This window comes from Trachymyrmex septentrionalis, unplaced genomic scaffold, assembly GCF_001594115.1.
Source record: "Trachymyrmex septentrionalis isolate Tsep2-gDNA-1 unplaced genomic scaffold, Tsep1.0 scaffold37, whole genome shotgun sequence".
Classification (NCBI taxonomy): Eukaryota; Metazoa; Arthropoda; class Insecta; order Hymenoptera; family Formicidae; genus Trachymyrmex; species Trachymyrmex septentrionalis.
The window spans coordinates 5,040,866-5,066,841 of NW_017305536.1; the positions used below are offsets into that span (position 1 = coordinate 5,040,866).

A 25,976-nucleotide genomic window follows, 5' to 3' on the forward strand; every position below is an offset into this window, starting at 1 on the left:
AATGCCTATTTGGTCTCCCCGTTTTATAATTACAGAAATGATTCAAAATAATGAAATGGTCTTAAATGTACTAAATTGAATGTGAATATCAATGATTTCTTGTATCGTTATATCTTTATTTTATATTCTAATCAAAAGAAAGATTATAAAGAATATTCGCCTTGTTGTGCTGCGCGTCCAGTAACAAGAACTTACTTGAAGTAAATGTCTAAACTTTTAACATGTTTACTGATATCGGAAATAAAATCACACTGAACCGTCCATGGTGAGATGAAGAGCTAAGTTGCGCCTTTTTTCGAGAGTCATCTGGTCGGAGATTCTAATCAGGTTTGCCTGCTCAATACGAAGAGCTCGTCTTAATTCCTGCAGTTTCCATCCCGCCTCAATCTGTTTTTCGGCTATTTGCTTCTGCAAGGCGGCGATCCGCCGATTTAAAGCATCGTAATCTGCTCGCAACCGATCACTACCGTGGTCTCGATTAATCGGTGAACGATCGCGAACCGCAGAACAGTTATCTTGTTGCACCATATTCGAAGTCAATAGACAGATTTTATCGTGCAACTCAGCCAGTTGCGTTAGTGTCAAAGACTGAGAACGGCAAACATAAATATTTTGTATTAATAATCAATTATTTCCGTTTTAAAAACTATTTTTACATTACGGAGAAAGGACAGTTTTGTTGAAGTATCTACAAATTTAGCTAGAGAGATACAAATCTGAAAATGAATTTGTTGTACTATCAAAATAATTATGTAGGACGCTCAAATTGATTGCCAAATGTCAAAATTTTTGCAGAGTGTTGTTCATTATGATTGAGATTTCTACGTAATTATTTTGTCGATCGAACAAAATTATTTTGAAATCTATAATTTGATAAATTTATTTAGATATTTTAGTAAAATCATTCTATGTATATATCTAGATATATTTTTATCTGTCTATAAGATATAAGTAATATATAGATATATTGAGATATGCAAACATAGAAATAATATTTCAATTTATTACGAGTACGATGCGTCAATATGGAGAAAAGTGAGATTTGATAGATAAAGAAGCAAACGGAGACCAGCAAAATGAACTCTTACCACCGCACGTACATACCTTCAACCAAGATTCAGGGTTAAAAGCTGCAAGCTTATCGCCATTATCCACACCTGCAACCTTGGTAACTTCCACACCACGCTCCTAGAAACGATTCATTTTCAGCGTTAATATGCAAGTCAGAAAATTCAAATTATCCTCCGGATAAATCATCAAACAGGATGTTTGATGTATACTTGATTAATGCTATCTATTATTCGCCTCACCAATAATTGTTTTATATAATTCTCATTTTCTCTCTTGCATTCATTAAGCAGTTTGAGTAGTCTATCGATATCCTGAATTTCGATTTCCGCCTGATAGATATTTTTGGACAGTTTTTGCGATTCTCTTAGCAATTCCACGATGGATGGCACAATCCAGCGCTCAATTTCAAAATCATCGTCCAATGTTGCCGCCATCGCGGGTCTCACAGAAATTTTTCCATCCACAAATTGTATGTAATCGCGCACACGTTGTACAGCTGTTGTATTACGAGAACAAATGCAGAACTAACTTGTAGAAATTATGTAATCAAAGTTTGTTCTTTTCATTTTTCTATGTATCACAAAATTTATCCAAATATTAGTTTTCTGTACAAACTGCACGTGCGACTTTTTGGTGCAATGGCGTTGCGTAATTAATAGAATATAACAATTTGCAAAATGTTGCCTTCGAGTGTCGTAAATTTATGGAAATGCTTAACTTATTAAGATATTAGCGGGGCTAATTACGGGCTATGAATAAGGAAATCCACGTTTCTATGGTGCGATAAAAACTGTCGGAATGACAAAACAGTTGAAAAAGTTTTTATGCAAGTTTTTACCGTCATATTGCTTTTCAATTTGCTTCTTCAGTAATTCATTCGCCTTAACGAAGTCGCCGCATTCATCCGGTTTAATCACGCCAGTCTCTGGAATTACAAAGATGTTTTTCCTTTAATGTGAACGCGACTGACAAAATTCAATAAGAAAAAGACTTCGCCAAAAACCACTGAATGAATGAAACACATTATACGACTAAATTATATTCATTAATTTATACAACGCTATATTCAATAATACAATCCCGACCATAAGTTTGGAAACAAAATTTTTTTACATTTTACAAAAAGTTAAATATTTCAATCAAAAAAATCATAGTGAAGTCTTTGATCACGCATTTTATTAAAGGGCAAAGATAGGCTTTAAATTCATATTTGAATTTTTTTTCTACGGGATTTCATTCCTAAATTACATAAAAATACTACAAATTAAAGCGTGATCGAAAATTTCTCTACAATTTGTTTCACCAAGATATTTTTCATAAAATGTGAAAAAATCATAAGTTTTCTTTGATCGAAACTGTATATCGAAAAGGTACAAACCTACGATGGGAGGCAGTCTTTGGATTTGATCCTTCATCCTGTTAACTTCTTCATCGACTTGTTCAGGATAATCTTTTATTTCGTTCAGCCGCGCTTTCAATCGACCCAATTCTAATTCCAGACTATCGTTGATCATTTTTAATTTATTATTCTCTTCCGCCGCGTATCTTAAATCTTCTCTCGCCTTGTCTATCTCGATCATCGATTTCTTCAATTCATTTTCAAATCTGTCGATATTGTCAGCATCCTCTACAAAATCATCTTTTGATTTCTTTGCTATTTTAATATTTTCGATTTTCAGAGCAACATTCTCGTTTTTCAAAGAAGCATATTGTTTATTTACGTCATTTAGATTATGCTTTAAACTCTCATTTTCCATACGCATTTCATCTAGTTCTGCCTTTAACTTTTCCATTAATTCGTCGTTGGAGATCGCCTTTTTCTCAATAACTTCCTTTGCAACTTTATCCGACGTAACTTTACCTAATCTACTCACTTCCGCTCGTAAACTATCTAACTCGTTCAGAAGTGCTTCTTTCTCTTCTAACAACGCAGCTTCATGATACTGCAATGCGTTCACCTTGTCCTGCGCGTCGATTAACGTTTTCTTTAAATCCTCTACTTCACTGTTCAACTTGTTATTCGCTAATTCAAAGGTATCTAAATTCTTTTGCAGTTTTTTCAGTTCCGATCTTAATCTATCGTTTTCCGATTGGCTAGTAGATAAGTCCAATCTACTTTTTTCTAATAATTCGGCTGTCAAGTTAGATTTCAGATTTTTAATCTCATCCTTTTGCCTATCGTCCTCGCCGTTTAGTTTGCCAAATTCTTTCTCGAATTTCTGTCGTTCTTCCTTCAGACTCGTGTTTTCTAGTTTCAAACCATCAACTTGAGATATCAGCATATTTGATTCGCTTTTTAGTTTATTATTCTCGTCTGTTAATGTATTTATTTTTGATTTTAATGTGTTATTGTTTTCTCTCAAAGCTAATACTTCATTTTTTATGTTTTCAAGTTCTGTCTTTAACGTTGATACTTCACGCGATAAATTTTCCTTCTTATCTTTTATTTTATCGTTCTCTGTTCTTAATTCAATTAATTCTAGTTTTAGTATTTTAAGTTCCTCTCTCAAAGCAACGGCTTCATTTTTGACTGTATTCAGTTCATTTTTGACTTTAGTCAGTTCCTCCACAGCCTCTTTTTTAGCAGACTTTTCGGCGAATGAAGACAGATTCAGCCCCTCTAACAGCTTTTTAAGCTCTGCTATTTCTCCCTCGAGCTTAATCTTCTCATTTCTAAGATTCGTTATCTCCTTCTCTAATGTTTGATGTTCAACCTATGAATTTCAATGTGATTATTATCAAAGGCACAAGAAGTTACAGGAGGAATACGTAACTAATTATCTCTACCTTACAGACGTTTAAAGCTTCCTTTGTCTTTTCATTCTCGATGGATAACTTATCTGAGCTCGTCTTAAGCTTGCAATTTTCCAACTTCCAATTTTCAATATCTTCTTCCGCTTTAGATAATTGCGATTGAAGATCAGATATACCCAGTATTAAATTATTAATCTGGTTCATCATCTCAGCATTCGCAGCCCTTAGGCTTAACGATTCCTTGCCTAGATTCAACAGCTCTTCCTTGAGGGTGTCTCTCTCTTCTTTTAGGGCATGATTTTGCACCTTCATCTCATCGATCTTTGAGATCAAATTTTTCATCTCATTCTTTAATGCCACTAATTCCTCTTGAATGTCTCGTTTAGCAGTAGATTCTGCACTTAGATCTGCTCTTAGTCGTTCATTTATAACTTTTGCCTCTTGCAGTTTATTATTTAACTCGACCGATTCCTGCTGCAAATCTACAACTTTGTTATTTGCCCTCGTCAATTTATTACTCATATTATCTATCTTCTTTTTCAAAGTTTCTATTTCGGATAATAATTTTGTTAGTTCTTCTTTCCCATCATCCACTTCCTGTGACAATTTTCTGTTCTCCGACTTCAACTTTGCCATTTCGCTCTGCAAAGTATCGAAGTCCGCGAGTAGCTTGTTATTATTTACATTAGCCTTCTTCAATTCTTCTGTAAGAACTCCATTCTCGACTTTAAATTTGTTCAATTGTTTCTTTGCGTTGTCTAACGCTACATTTGTTTTACACAAGTCATCTTTAAGAAGGACACTCTCGGATTTCAAGTTGTCTCTTTCAGTTGTCAAATTGTTTCTTTCGCTTTTAACAGCAGCACTTTCGTCCTTTAGTTTATCGCTTTCAACCTTTAATCTATCCATTTCTCGTAACAATCTATCGGAGCCTTCTTTCCATGCAATCCCTTCGGATTTTAATTGATCCGTCTCCGCCACTTGTTTTTCTAATTCATCTCTTAAATACTTATTCTCGGATAATAATTGATCTATCTTTGCCTTAATATTATTATTTTCCCTTCTCGAAGATTCCAGTTCCTTAATCATGTTATCAAGATTGTTTTTCAAAGCAACATTTCCTTCTTTAAGTTCGTTAGTCTCCAATTTTGCATTTTCCAATGTCTCCTTCAAGAATTCATTCTCAGTTCCGAGACTATGCAAATTGTCCCTCATGCCCTCTAGCTCTTTTTGCGCCACTTGAAATTTTTCTTCCTCGCGACGCAGGTCAACGTTCAACTTATCGATCTCGCTCTTTATCTTGTTATTTTCCTCTTCCACTCTACTCAATTCTTGTATTTTTCGGATTTCCTTCTCTAACGATGCATTCTTAATATTTAATTCGTTGCATTCGGACTTCAGGCTTTCAACGTGCTTCTTCAGAATCTCACTTTCGTTATTCAGTTCGCTTATTTGACGGTCTTTCTCGGACACTACACTCTGTATCTTTCTCAGCTCATCGAGAAGTTCCTTTTTCTTCGTCTTAAGATTATACAACTGGGACCTCATATCTTCGATCTCGCTCTGGAATTTATTCACGTCCAGCGCAGGCAGTCCCGACTGCCGCAGGCTTTCGAGAAGCTCGGTAATCTACGAACAAATACCCAATTGTCATGAATACTACTACAGAGTTAGACAAGTATAAACATCCTCTAGCATTTGTCTCGTCTCAATGAAACAGAAGTTTACCATGTTCGTATAAAACGTTCATGGCTTTTAACACACCGTACATGCAACCAATTACGAGCATTCACAGACATGAAGAAATAAAGAGAGGTACCGTATCATCAGATTTCTCAGGTTCTTCCTCCATATCGGCCACCTCGTCCATCATGGTCGCTGGTCTGACGATGGAGGCTTTCAGTTGATCAAGCTCACTTCGTGGAGCCTCCGTGTAAGCCGTCTTCTCATCCAAATCCATTGAAGGACGAATTTGCGTCAGTACTTGCGGGCGTTCTGTTCGTAACAGATCTTCGTAGCTCTTTGATAGATCCACCGATGCCTGCATTGATCCCTCGACAACCACGGACACCTGTTGATCAGCCTTCTGACCATCTTTCATTAGTTCACGAAGCTTTGCCCTCAAACGATTTAATGCCGCACAGGAAGTATCCTCCTCGGCTTCCACCAGTTTCAACTTCAGATGCGATATCGTGTCTCGCATTCTGTCACGATATCAACAGTTTGCGCGTAATTATATTGGCGTACCGTGTTTAATGAAGATAGATGGTTTTCAAGGAAATATCGTAACTGACGAACTGTGATTAATTTCCTTTCAAAGCTATATAACTTCGCAAAGTATAAAACAGAAGTCTGTTCTAACTGTTATGACAATTCCCGAACGATTAATTTAAGTAATATTAATGTTATAGGAGCTTTTTTTTAGTATTCTCCTTTCGCTTATTGCTCAATTATTTTCCCGTTTATTAAAACAATGTGCAGAAAGAAAGGAGAAAGAAAGAATCATTAAACTGTCTTAGCGAAATTTCATAGCCAATAGGTATTATGTACTGTTTTTTTTCGGCAGCGAAACGATCTCTCAGTGCTGCTATTTTCTCCCTCACGTATTTAACTTTTTCGCACGGATCGTCGCAGCAATCTCGTTCGGCGAGACTCTCTCCGAGGTTGTGAACTTTTTCCGCCAATTCCTCATTTGCATTCTGCAGCCTTTCGTTTTCCTCGCGGTAATGCACGAGCAAGGGATCAGTACCCAATACCCCGTCGGACTTCACACCTATAGGGAAATTATTTGACCGCCCGAAATGTATTCGGTATTCTCTTTTATATGAAGAAGAAAATATGGGTCGTTTGCGGTGAGCTGTGCACATCGATAGAAAGCTATGAAAACTTAATAATAAAACGTAGAAACGAAATATATAAAATAATGATGTATTGGAAAATTGTTTAGCTTAATAACCGAATTTTATTAGATATTTTACGAAATATCCGGAATCAATATGTAGTTAGATTTTATTATAGAACCGTTCCATTGTATCGCACCGAAAAAAGTACCGTGCTAAAATTACTCTTCGTAGTATATATAGCTCGGTAATTTCTTATTTATAAAAATCTAAATTTATAAAAGAATATTTATTTTACAAGAAATATATAGTGCAGGAGAGCACACAAAGATTGGGGAGAAAAGATTCGACTATGAAATGAAACATCGATACCGAATGATCGTAGGGCTTGTTTCAGAGACCTATTTTCGCTCTCGAGCTGCAGCCGTTCCATGCGCCACTTCTTCATCTGGCACTTCATTACCGTCAGTTTTCGTAGAGCAAACGGTAGATCGTAGATCTCCGATTCCTTGGAATTGTCGCTAAAGGGATTGTAATCGCAGCAGCAGCATGGCTCATGCGGCGGTAATTCGATCGGTTTTATCGGCCGCGGTGCGTGACATCCGCATGAACAAAACGGCGGTACGTATTGATCGTCCATGACTTGATATAATTTTGAAGACCACGTTTAACCTCTATGCATGGCGTATGTTTCAACAGCACAAATTTATTTCTAAAAATGCCTCTACAATCATTACAACGTTTTTTCGGAGAGCGCATCGCATAAAAAATGTATAAGTTACTTGGTAACCATTTTTGTACTATATGTACCTCTAACATTATCGGGATGGAAAACAAGTTATTTATGACTCGGGTCAACTCATAGATAACCCGTGGTAGTAGAGTGCGCTATCATTGTTCCGTAAAAAAGCTCCGCCAAGATAAAATCTTTTTATGCATAGAGATATGAGGTTGCGCGGAAACTCGTGAAACGTCAGTCATATTTTTGGTATTATTCCCAGCGAGTTCGACACACGACTCGATGACATCGAGTGAGATCGATATAATTCGATTTAATAATCCCGATTCGTGATATAATAAGTTAACAAAACATTATGAAGTAAATTTCCTTCTATCATGACCGAATTAGACTTTGGATAATTTAATTTTTAAAACGTATGCAATATAGATAACTTTTTGATGATGAATATAGCATAATAATTATATCTAATGAATTGTCTCGCGTGTCATCGAATTTATATCAAGAATTTCAATCATATTTCAAGCATTGATATACTTACTATGTCGATGATTTATGAATTGAGATTTTGAATAGAGATGCTATAGGATACGTGCATTATTCACCGAATTCTCCATGTCGTAAAGTTCGCGCGCACCGGGAAATCGGAAGTACCGATTACGTACGACCCACATAATTAAGCGGTCGCTATAATAATTAAATTTCGCGCAGTATGGCCGGCGAAAGTCCTCGTTACAGCAGTCTTATTAGGTGTTCCGATATTGAGGGGTTGGTGCAGCGATACTGAACGCTTCTTAAGTTTCGAGAGTTTCGAGAGCACTTGGAGCTACAGTTCGGTTCTGTTCGAGAACTTATCGAGAGGGCCCGTCATCAATTAAATCTGCGCGGTAATTGCAAAGGAAGGAGGAAAACACGGGTGTAGTGCGGGGTTAACGGAACTTTACGAAACTTTCCGCCCCCTTTTTGCTCGCCGTCCGCCGCATTACTCGTGCAAAATCACCGTTTCGTTAATCGAATTGGTGTAACAACAAACGGGCTCTTAGCTCTAACAAAACGTACAATAGATAGATGTATCGCGTACATGTACGGATTCTAGAACATGAAGATATCTGTTTCCTTATCGCATATATAAAGTCGATTTTTACATTCCAAGCACACAAATTATAAAAGCATTTGCTCATTAATGTCATTTCGATATATAAAAATTTTCAAGTTGATGAAACATTTACAGACAATTATAAATTCTGCAAGTTATTGATGTTCCCATGACGTGCATGTTTTAATATAAAATATTGATATTTCATTGTAATTAATAAAATAATACAAATTAATGGATTATATTTATAAGTGATTTATAAACGCCAACCTCGACGGAATATTTCCAAAAATTAATGATAACTTAAAAGAAAATCTGTATAAAGGTAAAATCATAAATTTGATATATGAACAATAAATATATACATAATGTTTGTTACATAAATTTTTATAATAGCTGATATTCATGTTTAGTGAAGTTTATTATACTTAATGCGTTTTGTCACGTATTGCGTAATTCTGATAAATTGAAAAAAAAACAGCAATGAGTGACAAATATCTCGACGATTACCTGTCAGTGGTCGCGATTGACGTCGCCGTGGAAGAGAAGACGAGAATCGCCAGAATGGCTGTTGCGACATTGCACAAGCTGCATAACGTGATGCTGCAGATGAAAGATTGGCGGGACGATAGCGCGAAACTGAAGAGTAATATCTGGCGGATGAAAATGGCTTTGCGTGCGGATGACAAGAATGGGAACGATAACCAGCAAATCGACCCTTTGATCGTGCATCAGAGGGCGGAGATTAACCGGTTGGAACAGGCAAACGACGCTTTAGAGAATGAAGTAACGAGTCTAAAATGCGCTTTAACGAAAGCCGAGAAGGATATCGCGTGTATCACTGTCTCTGAAATAGGCGATAAGATCGCCACACTTGAGAATGAATTCTTAAATGAGAGAGAACGCATGAATGACGAAATTTTGTGTCTGAAGGAGCGATTGAAAGAGGCTGAGGAGAGCGAGACGAGTGTCATGCTGAAACAACTCAGGGACGAGCTGAATGAATTCGCGAAAGGTGATCGGACGATAGAAATAATCTTCGCTAATGCGATCGGCAAAACCGTTGAAATGATTATCGGTTTGTCGGAGGAGCTCGTGAACGTTAGCGAGAATTTGTATAGGTTTAAGACCAGAAATAGGAACCTGCGTCTCAAGCTGGACAGATCAAGAGCCTTGCTGCGATCGAGATGTGGTAATAGCGCGGAATATCGGAAGAGAATCGGCGAATTGAACAATCTCGCCGAACAATTGATGGGAGAGATGGGCCGGCTGAAAGTTATTCGTGAGAATGCGAACTATAGCGAAAGTTCGGACACCACGGATATCCCAGACGTTGTTAGACACGTCGAACGTTTGATGAACGACTTGAGGAACAATTTAAAGAGCGATCGCGAGGCGATGATCGCCGCCGGCGATCCCGACTGTTTGAAATACATGAAGAAAGTAGTTAATCTAAAAGTAAACCTAAAAGTGCTGTCCGTGGAGCTTAGACGATCGAACGTGCCGATAGACAAACGGTTATGCGAGAATCTCCAGTACGAGAAATGCGTAGAAATAGCTTCGTCAGTGAATGATTTTCTGCAGAAAATCGACAATGAGATTGAAAAGTTGAAAATAAAACCGATGAACAAATATTGCAAAATCGGTGGCATCAGCAGCTCGCAATATATGAATAAAGTCATGGAACTCGAAGATATTGTTAGAAAATCAATTGCAGTAATCGCTATTTTAAAACAAGCTCCGCCGGAAGTTATAAATACTAACGAGAAAATAACGGAGGTACTAGAAGACTTGATCGAGCAATTGTGCAGTAAAATAAAGGAGCTCGAAATTTTCGATGACCGCGCGAATTTACGTGACAGAATCGAACAGCTTGAAGCTATGCTCATGTATTTAAAATCGGAATTATTGGAAAAGAACGAACGTATAAATGCACTGAACGACGAGCATGCAAGCATCGGATTAACGTCAGAGAGAGATCGTGAGAAGTACGAGAAGATTATCGCTGACATACGCGACGTGAACGAGACTCTCCGAGGAGATGTAGAAAGGGGGAAACAAGAAATATTGGAGCTGTCGCTTAAACACGATCATTCCGAGCGACGTGTCGCGGAAATGCAACTGATGAAGGTTGAAATTGATGCAGCGAGGAAAGAATTGCAGGACCTTCATGATGATAAAGAGACGTTATTAGGGGAAACGGAAAGGATGCGTAACGTTCTCAAGGAGAAAGACGAGGAAATTGAGAATATTATTACCCAGAAGAACGTGCTGAAAACGGTCCTAAGGGCGGAGACAGAGGACCTGAAGACGAAACTTGGGATCGCTTCCGATGAAAATGTAAAACTGAGAAGTATAATTGAGGGACTTGGGAAACAGGAGGAACGCGAGCGACTGGGCAAATTGAAAAGTTCGAAGAAGGAAAGCTGCGAGGAGGAACGAGACAATAGCGAAGACCGTGCACAAAACCTCAGGGATGAATTGGAGTACTTGAAAGCTGAGTCAAATGAGCCTAAAATAAGTTTGGACAAGGCGGACAAGCGAGTCGGTTATTTGAAGTGCGCGCCGGATGAAGACATCGACGACAAGGCTGGGCCGGAGGATAAAATTTCTTATTTGGAACCTAACGAGTCGTTGACGTATCGATTGAACGTCCCGATAAATGCTGGCGAGGAAACATCGGGAGAATTCGACAGAGTGATAGCGGAGTACAAAGCGTCGAAGAATAAAGTCAAACAGCTTCAGAACGAGAAAGAACAACTCGAAGAGGAGTTGTCGAAGTTGAGGTCTGAGAAAGAATTGCTGGATAGGTCGATGTCCGATGCCAATAACAAGTGCGCCGTGCTGCAGGATCAAGTTAACAAATTTAAGTCCGAGCGTAACGGCCTTCGGGAAAAGATAAGCGAGCACGAAGCTACTGCGGAGAATTTAAAGTTTGAGCTGAAGAGATCGCGGGCGGAGCTCGAAGATGCGGTTGTTAATACGGTGCGCCTGCAATCGGAGAACTCGAAGGCCATCGGCGATTTGGATACGCTGTCTCTACGGAATACCGAGACCGAAGACCGTGTACGGATGCTGTTGGCAGAAAAGAACGAGTTCGCGACGCGTATTAACGAGCTCAATGATGAGAACGTCGCTCTGCGAGAGCAGTTGAATAAGGCGAGTGAGGAGAATGAATATTTTTCCATGGAATTGAATAAATCAAGGGTCGAAAATGACAAAGCGAAAGCGGAAAATGCCCTTCTGCAGGCTACCTACGACGCGAAAGAAAAGGACAATGTCGAGCTGAGGAAGGAGAGAGACGACGCGAAAGGAAGAATAAATGAAATCGCTAACGAGTGCAGTGCACTCGGTAATCAACTGAAGATCCAGCGAATGAAGTATGAGGCGTTGCGACTTACTGCGGCCACGTTGCACGACGAAAATAACGATCGTAAAAATTATTTAAAGAAGATCGATATGCAGTATCTGTTTGTGATGGACTGCGAGCGGGGATTCGCTGATACTCATAATGAGATTAAACAGAAGCAAAATTGCTCGGATACCGCGCGTGCGAGTATAAAGGTCGAAATTGGCGAACGGAGGGACGGTGGAACAGAAGTCAAAGTAGAATCTGATACACGCGATGGTCACGATGATAACAAAGCGGTGATCAAAGACGAACCAAAGGGCGAGCTAGAGAGATTGAAAAGCGAAAATAATTCTTTGAAATTAGAGCAGGCGAATTTGAAGTCCAAAAATTCCGAAGTTACGTTGAAACTGGCGGAAGGTAGATCCGAAAATGTAGTGCCATGGATAAAAGTTTCAGATGATGATGAAATTGGTGGTTCCATCTTGAAGAAATTTGAAGTCGCGAGTATCTGGCACAAGAAAGAAATGAGCAATTATTCGAATTATTCCAATGATCCGGATATGTCCAAAGATAGTGAAAAAATCGCGACGTTCGATATCGATCAGCTCAAAGTCGAGAATAGAGCACTGAAGATGAAAGCAGGTATTTCGTGTAGTAGTCGCAATTCCTGCTTGATGGACGACGGTAAATTCGGTAGAGCGACGGATGAGATTCAGGCTTTGAAACTCGAATTGATGTATCTACGGGACGAGAAGGCGACGTTAAAGTCACAGTTCGAGATATTTAAAGAGGAATTAAACGCATTGAAATCAGAGAGGGTGGCTTTAAAGGATGAACTCACCGCTTCAAGGAAGTCGAATTTCGATCTTAGGCTTAAAGTGAACGACCTGCGAGGCGTTAACGAAAAATTGAAGGAGATCAATGCGGGATTAGAGAATCGTTCGCGGGATGCGTCGAAAGGAATGAATAAGTGCACCGCACAAATATCGAAAGTGTCGGATAAAAAATTAAAAAATAATTTTGAGGATGAATTAAGTGATTACTTAAAGAAGTATATTTTCACGGAAAAAAATCTGCGGATAACTAACAGACGGAATCGATTCGATTGCGTCTCTCCCAAGAATCCTGGACTACAATCCGTCGAAGAGAATCTACAACATATAGAGGGACAAAAATCCTGAGATAATAAAAAATGTTGTACATACAATTTATTAAATTTTATTGTTTTTATTTGCTTTATTGTACTTTATACTTTATTTGCTTTATTATACAGCTAATTTACGTGAAATTATTTTCATTTTTGTTTAATTGCAGAGAAAAGTAATTAATTACACGTATTTTGTATTACGTATTTTGTATTACACGTATTTTTTAACAAATTGAAAAAATTATGAAAACATTAAAGATTTTTCTATATTGTATTTGAGAGTATAATACAAAAAGTTTGGAGGTGATTTAATATCCGAATCAAACATTATTATTTTATTAAAAAGTAGATATATTTTCAAAAAATAATTAAGATCAAATGAGAAAAAATTTTCATTATAACTATAACGTTATATTGTTAAATATAAATATTGATTTTATTGAACTGTTTTATGTATTATAAAACATTTATTTTTACACTCATAGCATACCTATAGAAAGGAATAAATTTCCAATTCCAGTCACTTTTTGCGGAGAGACTTGTACATCTTTATAAATACTTATGTAGCAAAAAATTGTAAGATCGAAAGATAAATATAACTATTATTTTGTAAATTCATCGTGCTTTTAATAGATTTGATACATCATTTAGTTTTTTTTCTTGTCAAAGATTTCATGTAACCGGCAGTTTCTTTTAAAACTTATGAAGGTAACTCGTGTTCTCCCAGCGAGCGTCCAGGAATCGTTTTAAGAGCAACTGACAAAACCTCCTGAAAGCGTGCTACTACTTCATCTTCAGCTTTTAGAGCGACGAGTAGTTAAAGCCAAACAGGACAATGACAACAGCGGCGTGACGGCGATAAGGATAAAGCGGTGTCGGTGGAGCGCGTAATAATGCATTAATCGCGCGCGCATGTCGGGCCATTATCGCATACTTTACGACCACGGCATCACGTCGAAAATCCTTGTCTGAGATTATTTCAGCAAAAAGGTAAAGCTCACTTTGCATGGCATAGTTGATGCTCATCTATCATTCTCCTAGACTGCCAGAGTGCGACGTGGCACATTGCAAATGAGTGGATAGTCCTCTGGCATCCCTACAATTACATTCCTCTTCTTATATATCTCGGTCTTTGACTTTTACCCCATTAAACAGACACAATTCATACAATTACATTTCGATGAGATCTCTGCGAGTAAATATTGCAATTCTACTGAAGCTAAAGTTTCTACGTGCAAAAGAAAATAGGGCTGCAAAATAAAATAATAGTATTTAGCGACAAGACAAACGTCAAATATTATCTCGTTTAGATTGCAGCCAATAACATCGTTTTATTTAAAAAAATTTGTTTTTCGTCTTCTCAAAAATTCGTTTTATTAAAAAAAAGTCTACAGTAACCGCGCATACGTAATAGCTTGATGGTCAATTATGCTTTGCGCGTAATTTTTTTATTGCAATACGTACGCGGATATACGCGAGATGAAAGCGTCTACGGTACTCGATATATGAAAAACGCGTTCGGATGTATATTTTGTAATATCTTCCGTGATAAATCAACTGATCGCGTGTAACAGCGGACGTCACACGCGAAAAACATAGAATTGTCGTAACGACAGATGTTACAGCGGGATGCCCCTTTGTTTTGCGACTCCGCACGTGAGATGCACATTGATGTGAATTTTTGTCTGTGACTCCACATTTCCGCGGATTAAATGTCCGAACGTGCATTATGTCGTACGCGTATAATCGCACATTATACGAGCAATCTCGAAATAATAGCACGAAAGAGTCACCTCTTTCGCGCTATTAATGAGATTAAATCATATATCCTTATTGTATGTTATATTATATATAATATAACGAGTTTAATTTTAATATCTCGTCTAGTATTTAATATATTAAGTATTAATATATCAATACAATTGTATATATGAAATAAGAAGGAATTGCAAAGAATAGATGCAACGTTAATAATTATAATGTACTTTAGTGACTCGCAAATATCAACCTTTTAGTACGAATATACGAATAGAATATCATCCACAGTTCGAAGAAAAATGTTTCATAGAATTTTCTATAGATGTGTTACGAATATTTAGTGGATAATTGTGTGATAATATTCAAAACACTAAAATCATAATAATACCATCAGAACGTCAGCATGGCATTATTTGTCATTTATAAGTTCACTTATAAGTGACAAATGATGTTACGATTGTTTCCTATCATTATAATTTTATGATATATATTTTTATATAAAGTCAGATACATAATAGAATAATTGTGTACAGTGTATGTGCAATATGTATATTAATATATTGTATATTAAAAAGAATAGTTACTTACTTTGCATAACGTCTTTTATAAATATGCTATGAATATTTTAATTATAGTATTATGAATATTTGAATAATCGTATGATAATGTTCAGGTATCTGTATCTCCCACAAATAGAAATCATTATAATATCATCAGGATATCATCACTTTATTTGTCACTGATCTCTATTACACAGCACGTTTTTCGTCAAAGTTATAACATCGATGTTATGAAACTGGCCTATCATAGCTATTCCTCTGAAGAATGGAATGACTGTGATTGGTCATAACGTAAGTCGTAAACGTAGTAATTGATAAAATTTATTTATAAATGACAAATGAAGAACTAAACACACATCGTCATTTATTTTTATATAAAATTAATTACAATTAGTATAAGTCCACAAATCTTCGAGAAAAGTTTTTTAAAGTTTATTATAAAATTAGAATATAAATTTTGAATTTATATTCCCGAATTGGCGTTATCTTCCCTGTGTTTTCACCCAGAGACAAACAATGAGTGCAGACCGTTGCAAATAAAACGCAATGCGTCGAGTTGCACAGTCAGATCCGTTTCGCGAATGCAGTCCACGTACTGGTCCATGACTAAACAGACTTTAATTGCGGGAAATCACAGTAATCACGGAACGCTGGCGCAAGCTCGTTTTTTTCCCCATCTTTTTCCTACTGTTATTCCCATCATGACATCGACAAATGTACCTGGTAAATGGAGACTGAGAGTAATCGCTATTTTACAAACAAAACTATTGATTATACTTCAATTACTACATAATAATAAAAAAGTTTTGCATATCGCCAGCCGAGTCTGCTTTACAGACGTAGTTCTAAATTTATGATACATTTGTTTTTAATTTGTCTATTATCTGATGTAGCTTTTTATTATACTATATATATACATTTATAATCAGAAAATAATAAGAGAATCTTATTTGATATATCTACAATTAGATCTATTTTCATATTTTATTTCTTTAGCTCTATTTTAATTGTCACAAAAAATTGATAAATAATAAATTATTAAAAAGTTTTTAAAGTTATTAGATTCTAAAGAAAATTTAAAATTTACTAGATTTAAATTGGTTTTAAACGTTACTAAATCTAATAAAATTTTGAAAGTTATTAAGTTACTATATTTAAAAATTCGTACCTATCGTGAACAACAAATCAATTACATAACTTTTTCTCTAGGGCGAAAATTTGAAAAGTAAAATTTTTTATATGCATGTATGCATATGTATATATATGTATGTACATACACAAAAATTTCCCACGTTAGGGAAAAATTAAGTTATATAATTGACTTCCAGACTGTGCGAAACATCGAATCCATGAAAGCTTTACATATTTTATTTCATTTTTAAAGAAAAATGACATAATTGCTGTCGAAAATTTTAAATTTATTAGATTCTTCCGAAAAAATAATTTAAAAGTTATCAGACTTTCTGTAATAATTATTTTTAGAATGACTTCTTCCAAATACGCTTCTCTTCTTCTTTCAGGGTATGGTCAACGCGATGCTACAAATACTTTAAAGCGTGTCTTGATTGATCAATTTGTAAAATTCTTTCTTGATTAGTCCATCAAACGCTTTAAAGTATTTGTAGCGAGACTTTGGCCGGTATTCTTATTTTAAGACCGTTTTAAGTAATGTCTTAAGTTGCTAATGCAGCCCTCTGATTGATTCATGACACAATCGAATGGGAAAGAAATACTCGACTTTGATTGGTCAATTCTTACAGATTATGGCACATAGACCTTAAGGTTATCACATGATCAAAGTTGACGCTTGCTATTCGTAAATTTTTTATCACGTGGCCTGTTTACGTTAAAGGATGTGTTCTGAATTACTCATGAAGTATCATTTTATCCTTCCCAATCAGAAATGATAATGAAATCGACGTTGATTCGACGTCGAATCGATATTGATTCGATGTCGATCCTATTATCATTTCTGACTGAGTTCTTTATTCTTCGGTGAACAATAAAGATAAATGATGCATCAAGCGCTTTATGCATAATTCAGAATATACTCAAAGTTAAGCATCAATAGAAGGATACCTTTACGTCACGAACCAATCGAATTGAATGGATCTCATTTCCAAGCAACCGATAATAGGTTTGTTCGTCTTGCTTGAAATCTTCAAAAAGCACTTTGCAGTTAAAAAAGGATAAATATATATTTAGGCATTGAAAAGAAAGAAAACGAAGATGCTAAATGCAAAAAGTGCAACGCGAACAGACCGAATGTGTTCGCATTGCTTGAAATCCTCAAAAGGGTTTGCACTTAAAACGAGATGAATATATATATATATATATATTCTAGGCTACGTTCCAAAACTTCTTCTCTGAGGAAAATTTTACTCGAAAGATATAGTATACGTAATGTACACTACAGCATATAGAGTTTTTCTCGGAGAGGAAATGGAATGTAGCCCTGGGGTATTGAAAAGAGAGAAAACGAAGATGCTGAGTACATAAAGTGCACATAACGCGAACAAATCCAACGTTGGCAACGTCACGGGCAGATAGTGACATTTTGTTGTGCAACGTTGGTACACGTCAAATGACGATAGGCACAGGCAAGTGTGCGCTTGGCTTCAGTCGGTCAGTAACAATGGCGGCAGATCTCGAAAAGTTTCAACAGCTTCTGAATACACTCCTCAGCACAGATAACGATGTCCGGACGCAGGCAGAGGTACGTTTAAACTCCCAATGAATTTTCACGGCCGCGCTCGACCGACGTCGAACGCGTGCCGGTCGGCGCGAGTGTCCGCGGCGTGGCTTGTTCCTGCCAAGCACGTTGCCGACGTATTGTCATGATCTCGCACGCGGATGCCACAGCCGGCGTTGAACTCGCGACGCAGTTCGCACCCTTGACGTCATCATAGCAATCGATTGCGACACGTCGACGAGGAGGGTCCGTCGCGTCCGGACGAATTTTGACGCATCACGCGATCGGTCAAGAAATCCAAAATGGTGTCTCGCATGTGGATATCGCGCGGCGCGCGCCCCGCGTGCCATCCGTCAGCTCCGCGTGTGTGGACGACAGGAATCCGACGTTTCTCTCTTTTTCTCGCGACGCTCACCGTCCGGGTTCGGCTATGAAGGCGGGGCTCGCGTCCACGCGTGAACGACGTTTCGTTACATCCGCCCGTCCCCCCCGCGATGCGGTGGCACGCACGTTTTACGAGATGCATCCCGTTTTCCCGCCTACACGCGATTTCCGGCGAATGTCGTAACGTGTTCCGCGTGCATCGTTTTTACCCACCTTGCGACCCGCCCGACTCCGCGTGCGATTGCAAATATCTGATCTAATTACTCGCACGATTTTAATACCGTTCGGCGAGTTCTATATATGTCTTACCTTGACTCATCACACGATCACGTGTCGTTATTCGTCGAATATTCATACGTGCACTGATTACAATATGTATTCCGCATGAAATGAGTCAGATTTAGCTTAGCAAATTTAGTTCGGGAGAGAATACTTTGATTTTGGCAGCTGTGAAATTTAGCTATCTATAGATACATTCATTGTATGTATGTTCTTACTTTGTATATAACATATAATCATTATACTACAATATAATGTATAGTAACAAGACAAAGACATTTGCTTTGTAATACTGTATCTTCGTATTCTAATTTAGAATTTCTTATATTAATCAAAGCATTGTGGAGACTGTCGTAATAAGCCAAAAGATTTTAAACATCTGTTTCTTGTTAAATATTTGCTTTACATTATAATAAATAAAAATGCTTTATATATATTTAATTGTTTATTTTATCAAATTATATTATAAGACTATCATTGCATAATAAATGCTTATTAGACAAATATAAATTTCGAGTAAAAAATTTATGTTTGAAACATAACTGTCTAAGGCCTGGTTTCATCAATGTAAGATTAACTTTAATTTCAGTTCAATTTAATCTTTATCTTTTTGTACTTCTAAGAATTAAAAAAAGATAAACAGTAAATTAAATTGAGATTAATCTTATATTTGTGAAACCAGGTCTAAGAGACTTTATATTGTTTGGTTAGAAAATATTTATTACTACATGTATTCTTATCTTCAGAAACATTATAACAAAAATTTTAAATAATATATTTTGAATTCTGGAATTATTTAGGAGGCGTATGGTAATCTTCCAGTGGAAAGTAAGGTGACATTTCTCTTAACTACTATTTGCAATGGTACACTTGCAGAAGAAATGCGAACTATTGCTGCAGTATTGTTACGTCGATTATTCTCCTCAGAATTTATGGACTTTTATCCTAAGGTAGTCTGAAACCTTTTTTCTCTATTATATAAAATTTTTGCTAAAATATGCTTTTTCACTTTATTGCTATTTTATTTCTTAAGAACCTCTTATCAAGAAATTAATGATTATCTATGTTTGAGTCAAAGATCAATTAAAAATAAATTTGATATGTATTATACAGATTCCACCAGAGGCGCAAGCTCAGTTGAAGGAACAAATTTTATTATCGGTTCAAAATGAACAAACTGAAAATATTCGACGTAAAGTCTGTGACGTTGCAGCTGAAGTTGCTAGGAATTTAATAGATGAAGATGGCAATAATCAATGGCCAGAGTTTCTTCAGTTCCTATTCCAATGCGCGAATAGTCCATTACCGGCATTAAAAGAAAGCGCTCTTCGTATGTTCACGTAAGTTTTCTTGAACTCTATCTTATACGAATATGTTTATTAAGAAATAAATAAAGAAAATTAAATGTGCATGCAGATCCGTCCCAGGCGTATTTGGAAATCAACAAGCAAATCATCTTGATCTTATAAAACAAATGTTACAACAATCCGTGTTAGATATGACAAATTATGAGGTAATGTAAAATTTACTTACACTTTTATTTAGTTTAACGGGAGATGGATACATGAGAGTCGACAAGACAAGATTACTCGTCACATAATTCTTCCAAAAAAAAAAGTGCCTTCTGATGACTGTAACTTGTGAAGTATTATTTTACAGACAGATACGGGGCATACATTTTGTGGAACAATTATATTTGTGATATTCTAAAAACAAAAATTTGTTTAATTATGAAATTTTTTTTATTAGACGGATAATTACAACCGTTGCAATTATTCTTACTACACAGGTCAGATTTCAAGCAGTACGAGCAATTGGAGCGTTTATAACATTACATGACAAAGAGGAAAATATACACAAACATTTTTCAGAATTAGTTCCAGCGCTTGTACAAGTAACCGCTCAATCTATAGAAAAGCAAGATGATGATGCTCTTATAAAAGTGTTGATAGATATTGCTGAAACCACACCAAAATTTCTCAGGGGGCAATTAGATAATGTTATGCAATTGTGCATGAACGTATTCTCTAATGAAGAAATGCCTGACTCTTGGAGACAATTGGCATTAGAAGTTTTAGTAACTCTGGCGGAAACTGCACCAGCTATGGTACGGAAAGGTGGTGAAAAATACATAATATCTTTAGTGCCATTGGTACTGAAGATGATGACTGACTTGGAAGAAGACGAGAAATGGAGTTTCTCTGATGAAATAATTGAAGAAGATAATGATAGCAACAACGTGGTTGCAGAAAGTGCTTTAGATAGATTGGCGTGTGGGTTAGGAGGAAAAACTATGCTACCACAAATCGTGCAAAATATCCCTACAATGTTAAATAACAGTGATTGGAAGTATAGGTAAACATATAACATATATCTTACATATTTAGTTATATTATTACGGCTGCATTGAGATCTAATATTTAACATTGCATCTATGTATAATCGAATAATAACACATTCACAGAAAAGTCAGCAGTTATATACTTTTATGTAATTGCGTTACATCTGTGATAGAATAATCAATGAGACAATCTTCTTTTTCAACTCCCGTTCTGGCAGTTGATCTGAGATTCTCATTGCGATGTTTAAGATAAAAATTGGCAGTTGTAATAGTGTGACTGCTATAATTATAAAAACATACAGCTTTTTCAATATTTGTTAAATAACTAAGTTTTATATTTTTCTACTTTCTCATCTATATTCGTGTTTATAAACATTTTTTATTATTAGGCACGCAGCACTTATGGCTATCTCAGCTGTCGGTGAAGGATGCCACAAGCAAATGGAAGCTCTTTTACCACAAATAATGGATGGTGTAATACAATATCTACAAGATCCGGTAAATAAGACTGACAAATTTACTTTATAAATTTTTATTTGAATTGTTATTGGCAGTCTAAAATTATTTTTTCAAATTATACATATATAATTTACTAGGCCACAAGTAACGACAGTCACATCAATGTGGATATGACAGCGTTACAATTGTGGCAAATTAAGGCATAGGAAACAAATTGTTACTGTATTACTGTTTTAGTAATACAGATAATCAAAATTTGTTCCTTGCGGTTCCTGAGGGTTGATTACTATCAGTAGTGATAGTAATCTTAGTTTTGGAACATATATTGTCATTTGTATATAAATGTAAAATTCATGAATATATTAAGTAATTTTGGACTTTTTTAGCATCCTCGTGTAAGATATGCTGCTTGCAACGCAGTAGGTCAAATGTCTACAGATTTTTCGCCCATATTTGAAAAGAAATTTCATGATAAAGTTATCCCTGGATTATTAATGGTGTTGGACGATAACGCGAATCCTAGAGTACAAGCTCATGCTGGCGCAGCTCTTGTAAACTTTAGCGAAGATTGCCCAAAAAATATTCTAACACCATATCTTGATGCTATAATGGCTAAACTTGAATCGATACTGACTGCTAAATTCCATGAATTAGTTGAAAAGGGAACTAAACTTGTACTTGAACAGGTAAATTGAACTATAATAAATCCATCTACATTGGCTTCTAGATATATCTTGATCTCTTCAGCTTTTTTTTTATTAAATAAATTAAAAATCTTTATATAGAAAAATCGAACTTAAAACTTGTAAATTATAAGCTGCTTCTACATAATTCTACGCAACATTTATTACAACTCCGTGTATAAAATCTAAATACTCCTAGTTATATAAAATATAAATTTTTAAGAATAGTTAGGGCTCAATATAAATCTAAATTTTTTATTATATTTTTATAGGTTGTCACAACAATTGCCTCTGTTGCGGATACGTGTGAAGAACAATTTGTAACTTATTACGACAGGCTAATGCCTTGTTTGAAATTTATCATTCAAAATGCGACTCTACAGGAACACAAAATATTACGAGGCAAGACAATCGAATGTGTCAGTCTTGTAGGTTTAGCTGTTGGTCCAGAAAAGGTGATTAATACTTCTTATCCTTGTTTGATATGTCTTAAACAAAAAACTTGTAATCATTAATTACAAGTTGTTTAATGTTAACAGTTTATTGCTGATGCTAGTGAAGTTATGGATATGTTACTCAAAACGCACTCAGAAGGTGATCTTCCTGATGATGATCCACAAACCAGCTATCTTATATCTGCTTGGGCCAGGATTTGTAAAATTCTTGGTAAGATATTGATAATGAAGTCTTGATGCTTTTGTCAAATTTTATCATATTACAGAAACTTTTTGTGATCACGCGATTGTAAAAAATATAACGTTTTTTTATAGGGAAGCAATTTGAACAATACTTACCATTAGTAATGGGTCCTGTATTGCGAACAGCCGCTATGAAACCCGAAGTTGCATTACTGGATAATGAAGACATGGAAGGTATTGAGGGTGATCTCGATTGGCAATTTGTTTCACTAGGAGAACAACAAAACTTTGGAATCAAAACAGCTGGTTTGGAGGATAAGGCTTCTGCATGCGAAATGTTGGTTTGTTACGCACGAGAATTAAAGGAAGGTTTTGCCGGTTATGCAGAAGAAGTTGTACGATTAATGGTACCGATGTTGAAATTTTACTTCCACGATGGTGTTAGAACTGCAGCTGCGGCAAGTTTGCCGTATCTTCTTGACTGTGCTAAAATAAAAGGTTATTAGATAATATTTTTATTTAAAAAACCGTGTAACTTTTCAATAACAAAACTGTTATATTAATATATATATTAATGTTTATAGGTCCACAGTATCTAGAAGGCATGTGGGCATATATTTGCCCAGATTTGTTGAAAGCAATCGATACAGAGCCAGAATCTGAAGTATTGTTGGAATTATTATCCTCTTTAGCAAAATGTATCGAAACACTGGGCGTAGGTTGCTTAAGTGCGCCGCATATGACTGAACTTTTACGACTTTTAGATAAGTTACTCACTGAACATTTTGACCGAGCAGTTGCAAGATTGGAGAAACGAAAAGATGAAGATTATGATGAGGTACTATGAAAATTAATTATTTATACAGTTCCACGAAAATTTTATAAATATTAAATTAATAAACAAATGTATATAATCTCGAAAGAATCTATCAGTGAAAAATGTAAAAAAAGCTCATCAGAGCCTACATTAGCTATTCGAATGCACAAAAATTCTTCATATATTAGGTTAAGTAAAAAGTCATCGCGTATTTTTTAGCTCAAAGTTGTATATACAATATCTTCGTCAATAATGAATGAAATTCAAATTTAAAAAAAGGGTTTTAAAGCTTAAAATCTCTACTTTTAAAAGCTTATCACATTTTTTAAGTTTATATGAGTTTGATAATTTTTACATACTAAAAACTACGAGCTGAAAAAGACGAAAAATTTTCTTCTCACTTTGTGGATTTGTAACGTGTCCAAAACGAATTTGAGAAAATTTTCGATTACCTATCGTGAAAGCTTGATACTTTCCCTACAAAATCGTTTTTTTTTTTAATATTCCTACGACTTTTGATTACTGAGTTATCGCGGATTAAATAAAAGAATTATTTTGACTTTAATTGCTCAACTCCATTAAAAATTGTCGTATCGTATAATTTAAAAAAGAGATTTTTAAAGCTGAAACTTTACTCTATCAAGATATTGTATATTTATATTGTTGGTAAGAAAGTAATTGCGGTTTTTACTGATAGATGTCTTTTAAAAAAACGCGATGACTTTTTACTTAACCTAATATGAAGAATATAATACCATAGATAGTTTTATAGCGATGTTTGAATATTATCGCAACATTGAAAAAATGACTCGAGCGGAGTCGAAACGTTTGTTTGTCGTTTTGTAATTATTATATGAATTTTATGATTGAATTTAAATTGAAGTTTGTTACTACATTACTGGCTCTTTGCCCTTGTTTTGCATATATTGTTTTATAAATATTTCTTCTATTGACGCTCTTTTTATATTTAATGGATTAGGTTGTTGAAGAACAGCTTGCTGATGAAGACAATGAAGACGTATACACACTCAGTAAAATTGCTGACATTTTACATGCCTTATTTACAACTTATAAGTCTTCTTTCTTCCCATACTTTGATCAAATATGTGGACATTTCGTAAAATTATTGAATCCTGAAAGATCGTGGTCGGATCATCAGTGGGCTTTATGCGTCTTTGACGATATTATAGAATTCGGAGGACCTGAGTGTGCAAAATATCAAGAATTCTTTTTACGACCCATGATTCAATATGTTTCTGATAAATCTGCAGAAGTTAGACAAGCAGCAGCTTATGGTTGCGGAGTTTTAGGTCAATTCGCTGGAGAAGGCTTTGCGCAAGCATGTGCAGAAGCTTTACCAAAACTAATGGAAGTTATTAATGATCCTGAATCTAGATCGCCAGAAAATGTAAATCCCACTGAAAATGCTATTTCAGCAGTGACTAAAATTCTCAAATATAATAACAAAGCAATCAACGTCGATGAAATTCTTCCACACTGGTAAACTTTGATATTAAAAAAAATTGTTATTTGTTATTTGATAAGTTGCAAACAAGAATTTTGTTTGAAGCGCTTCTATCTATATAGGCTAACTTGGCTGCCAGTCGTCGAAGATGAAGATGAAGCACCTCATGTATATGGATACCTATGTGATTTGATTGAAGCAAATCATGCAGTAGTTTTAGGAACGAATAATGCGCATTTGCCTCGACTTATAAGTTTCTTTGCTGAAGCATTGTTCAGAGAAGCTGTGCCTACCGACCATCCTGTTATGTCTAGAATTCTTAGTATTGTTAGAGAAATACAGGTAGGCAAAAAAATTTGTTTAAATTTATTGTTACAATTCTCTTAATAGTATACAATAACTAATACATGATTTTATATTTCCAGAACAACGACACGATATTCCAGGCAACTATAATACAGTTAACAACAGATCAACAACAGGCGCTTCACGAGGCACTTAGTGCACTAAGTTGAATTTTTAACATTGTAACAAGTAAAAAAAATTAATGCCCGCGTTAATCTCTCGAAAAAAATCGTAAAGATTGTAGGTATATTGTACCTAAAACATTCGCTCCAGCCTAGTTACACACACACACACACACACACACACACACACTCCGGAACGCAAATATATTTAAGCATTCTATTATTACCCACGTACTTGTTGAATATGTATTTCTATATCATTTCTCAGATTCAATACTTTTGTCAGGGATTGTTGTTACAACATTTGAAGTAAAATTAGAGTGTCATTATTTTACAATGCTTCTACAAATGAGTATAAGTCGAAAAGAAATTTTATTAGTTATATGAATGAACTCGCATTGGCAGAATTTGAAAAAACTATATATTCATAAAAT

General features: G+C 35.7%; 3 protein-coding genes across 3 annotated transcripts in view; 2 read left to right on the plus strand and 1 right to left on the minus strand.

Moving 5' to 3' along the window:
* The window catches only part of LOC108750698 (girdin-like), a 17,720-nt gene extending 10,052 nt beyond the window's left edge, over positions 1–7,668 (minus strand). The window contains exons 1-10 of the mRNA XM_018490362.1: positions 7,476–7,668; positions 7,038–7,377; positions 6,376–6,598; positions 5,645–6,029; positions 3,859–5,454; positions 2,450–3,785; positions 1,910–1,996; positions 1,311–1,567; positions 1,105–1,188; positions 251–588 (exon numbers count right to left, since the gene is read on the minus strand). Of these exons, the coding sequence (XP_018345864.1) occupies positions 251–588; positions 1,105–1,188; positions 1,311–1,567; positions 1,910–1,996; positions 2,450–3,785; positions 3,859–5,454; positions 5,645–6,029; positions 6,376–6,598; positions 7,038–7,305 (4,574 nt within the window). The 5' untranslated portion in view covers positions 7,306–7,377; positions 7,476–7,668. The remainder of the gene's footprint in view (positions 1–250; positions 589–1,104; positions 1,189–1,310; positions 1,568–1,909; positions 1,997–2,449; positions 3,786–3,858; positions 5,455–5,644; positions 6,030–6,375; positions 6,599–7,037; positions 7,378–7,475) is intronic.
* A 1,069-nt stretch (positions 7,669–8,737) lies between these two features.
* LOC108750399 (uncharacterized protein PFB0145c-like) lies at positions 8,738–13,033 on the plus strand. Its single transcript, XM_018489813.1, has 2 exons — positions 8,738–8,825; positions 8,982–13,033. Exon 2 carries the CDS (start codon positions 8,984–8,986, stop codon positions 13,031–13,033), a length of 4,050 nt encoding a protein of 1,349 aa, XP_018345315.1. The 5' UTR covers positions 8,738–8,825; positions 8,982–8,983.
* Positions 13,034–17,914: 4,881 nt separating this feature from the next.
* LOC108750708 (importin-5) lies at positions 17,915–25,942 on the plus strand. The gene is made up of 14 exons (XM_018490378.1): positions 17,915–18,033; positions 19,473–19,622; positions 19,786–20,012; positions 20,089–20,185; positions 20,462–21,027; positions 21,403–21,511; positions 21,859–22,158; positions 22,428–22,610; positions 22,695–22,821; positions 22,926–23,291; positions 23,378–23,631; positions 24,590–25,110; positions 25,198–25,417; positions 25,501–25,942. The coding sequence occupies exons 1-14, from the start codon at positions 17,953–17,955 to the stop codon at positions 25,588–25,590; spliced, it is 3,291 nt and encodes a 1,096-aa protein (XP_018345880.1). The 5' UTR covers positions 17,915–17,952; the 3' UTR covers positions 25,591–25,942.
* The last annotated feature ends 34 nt before the right edge of the window (positions 25,943–25,976 follow it).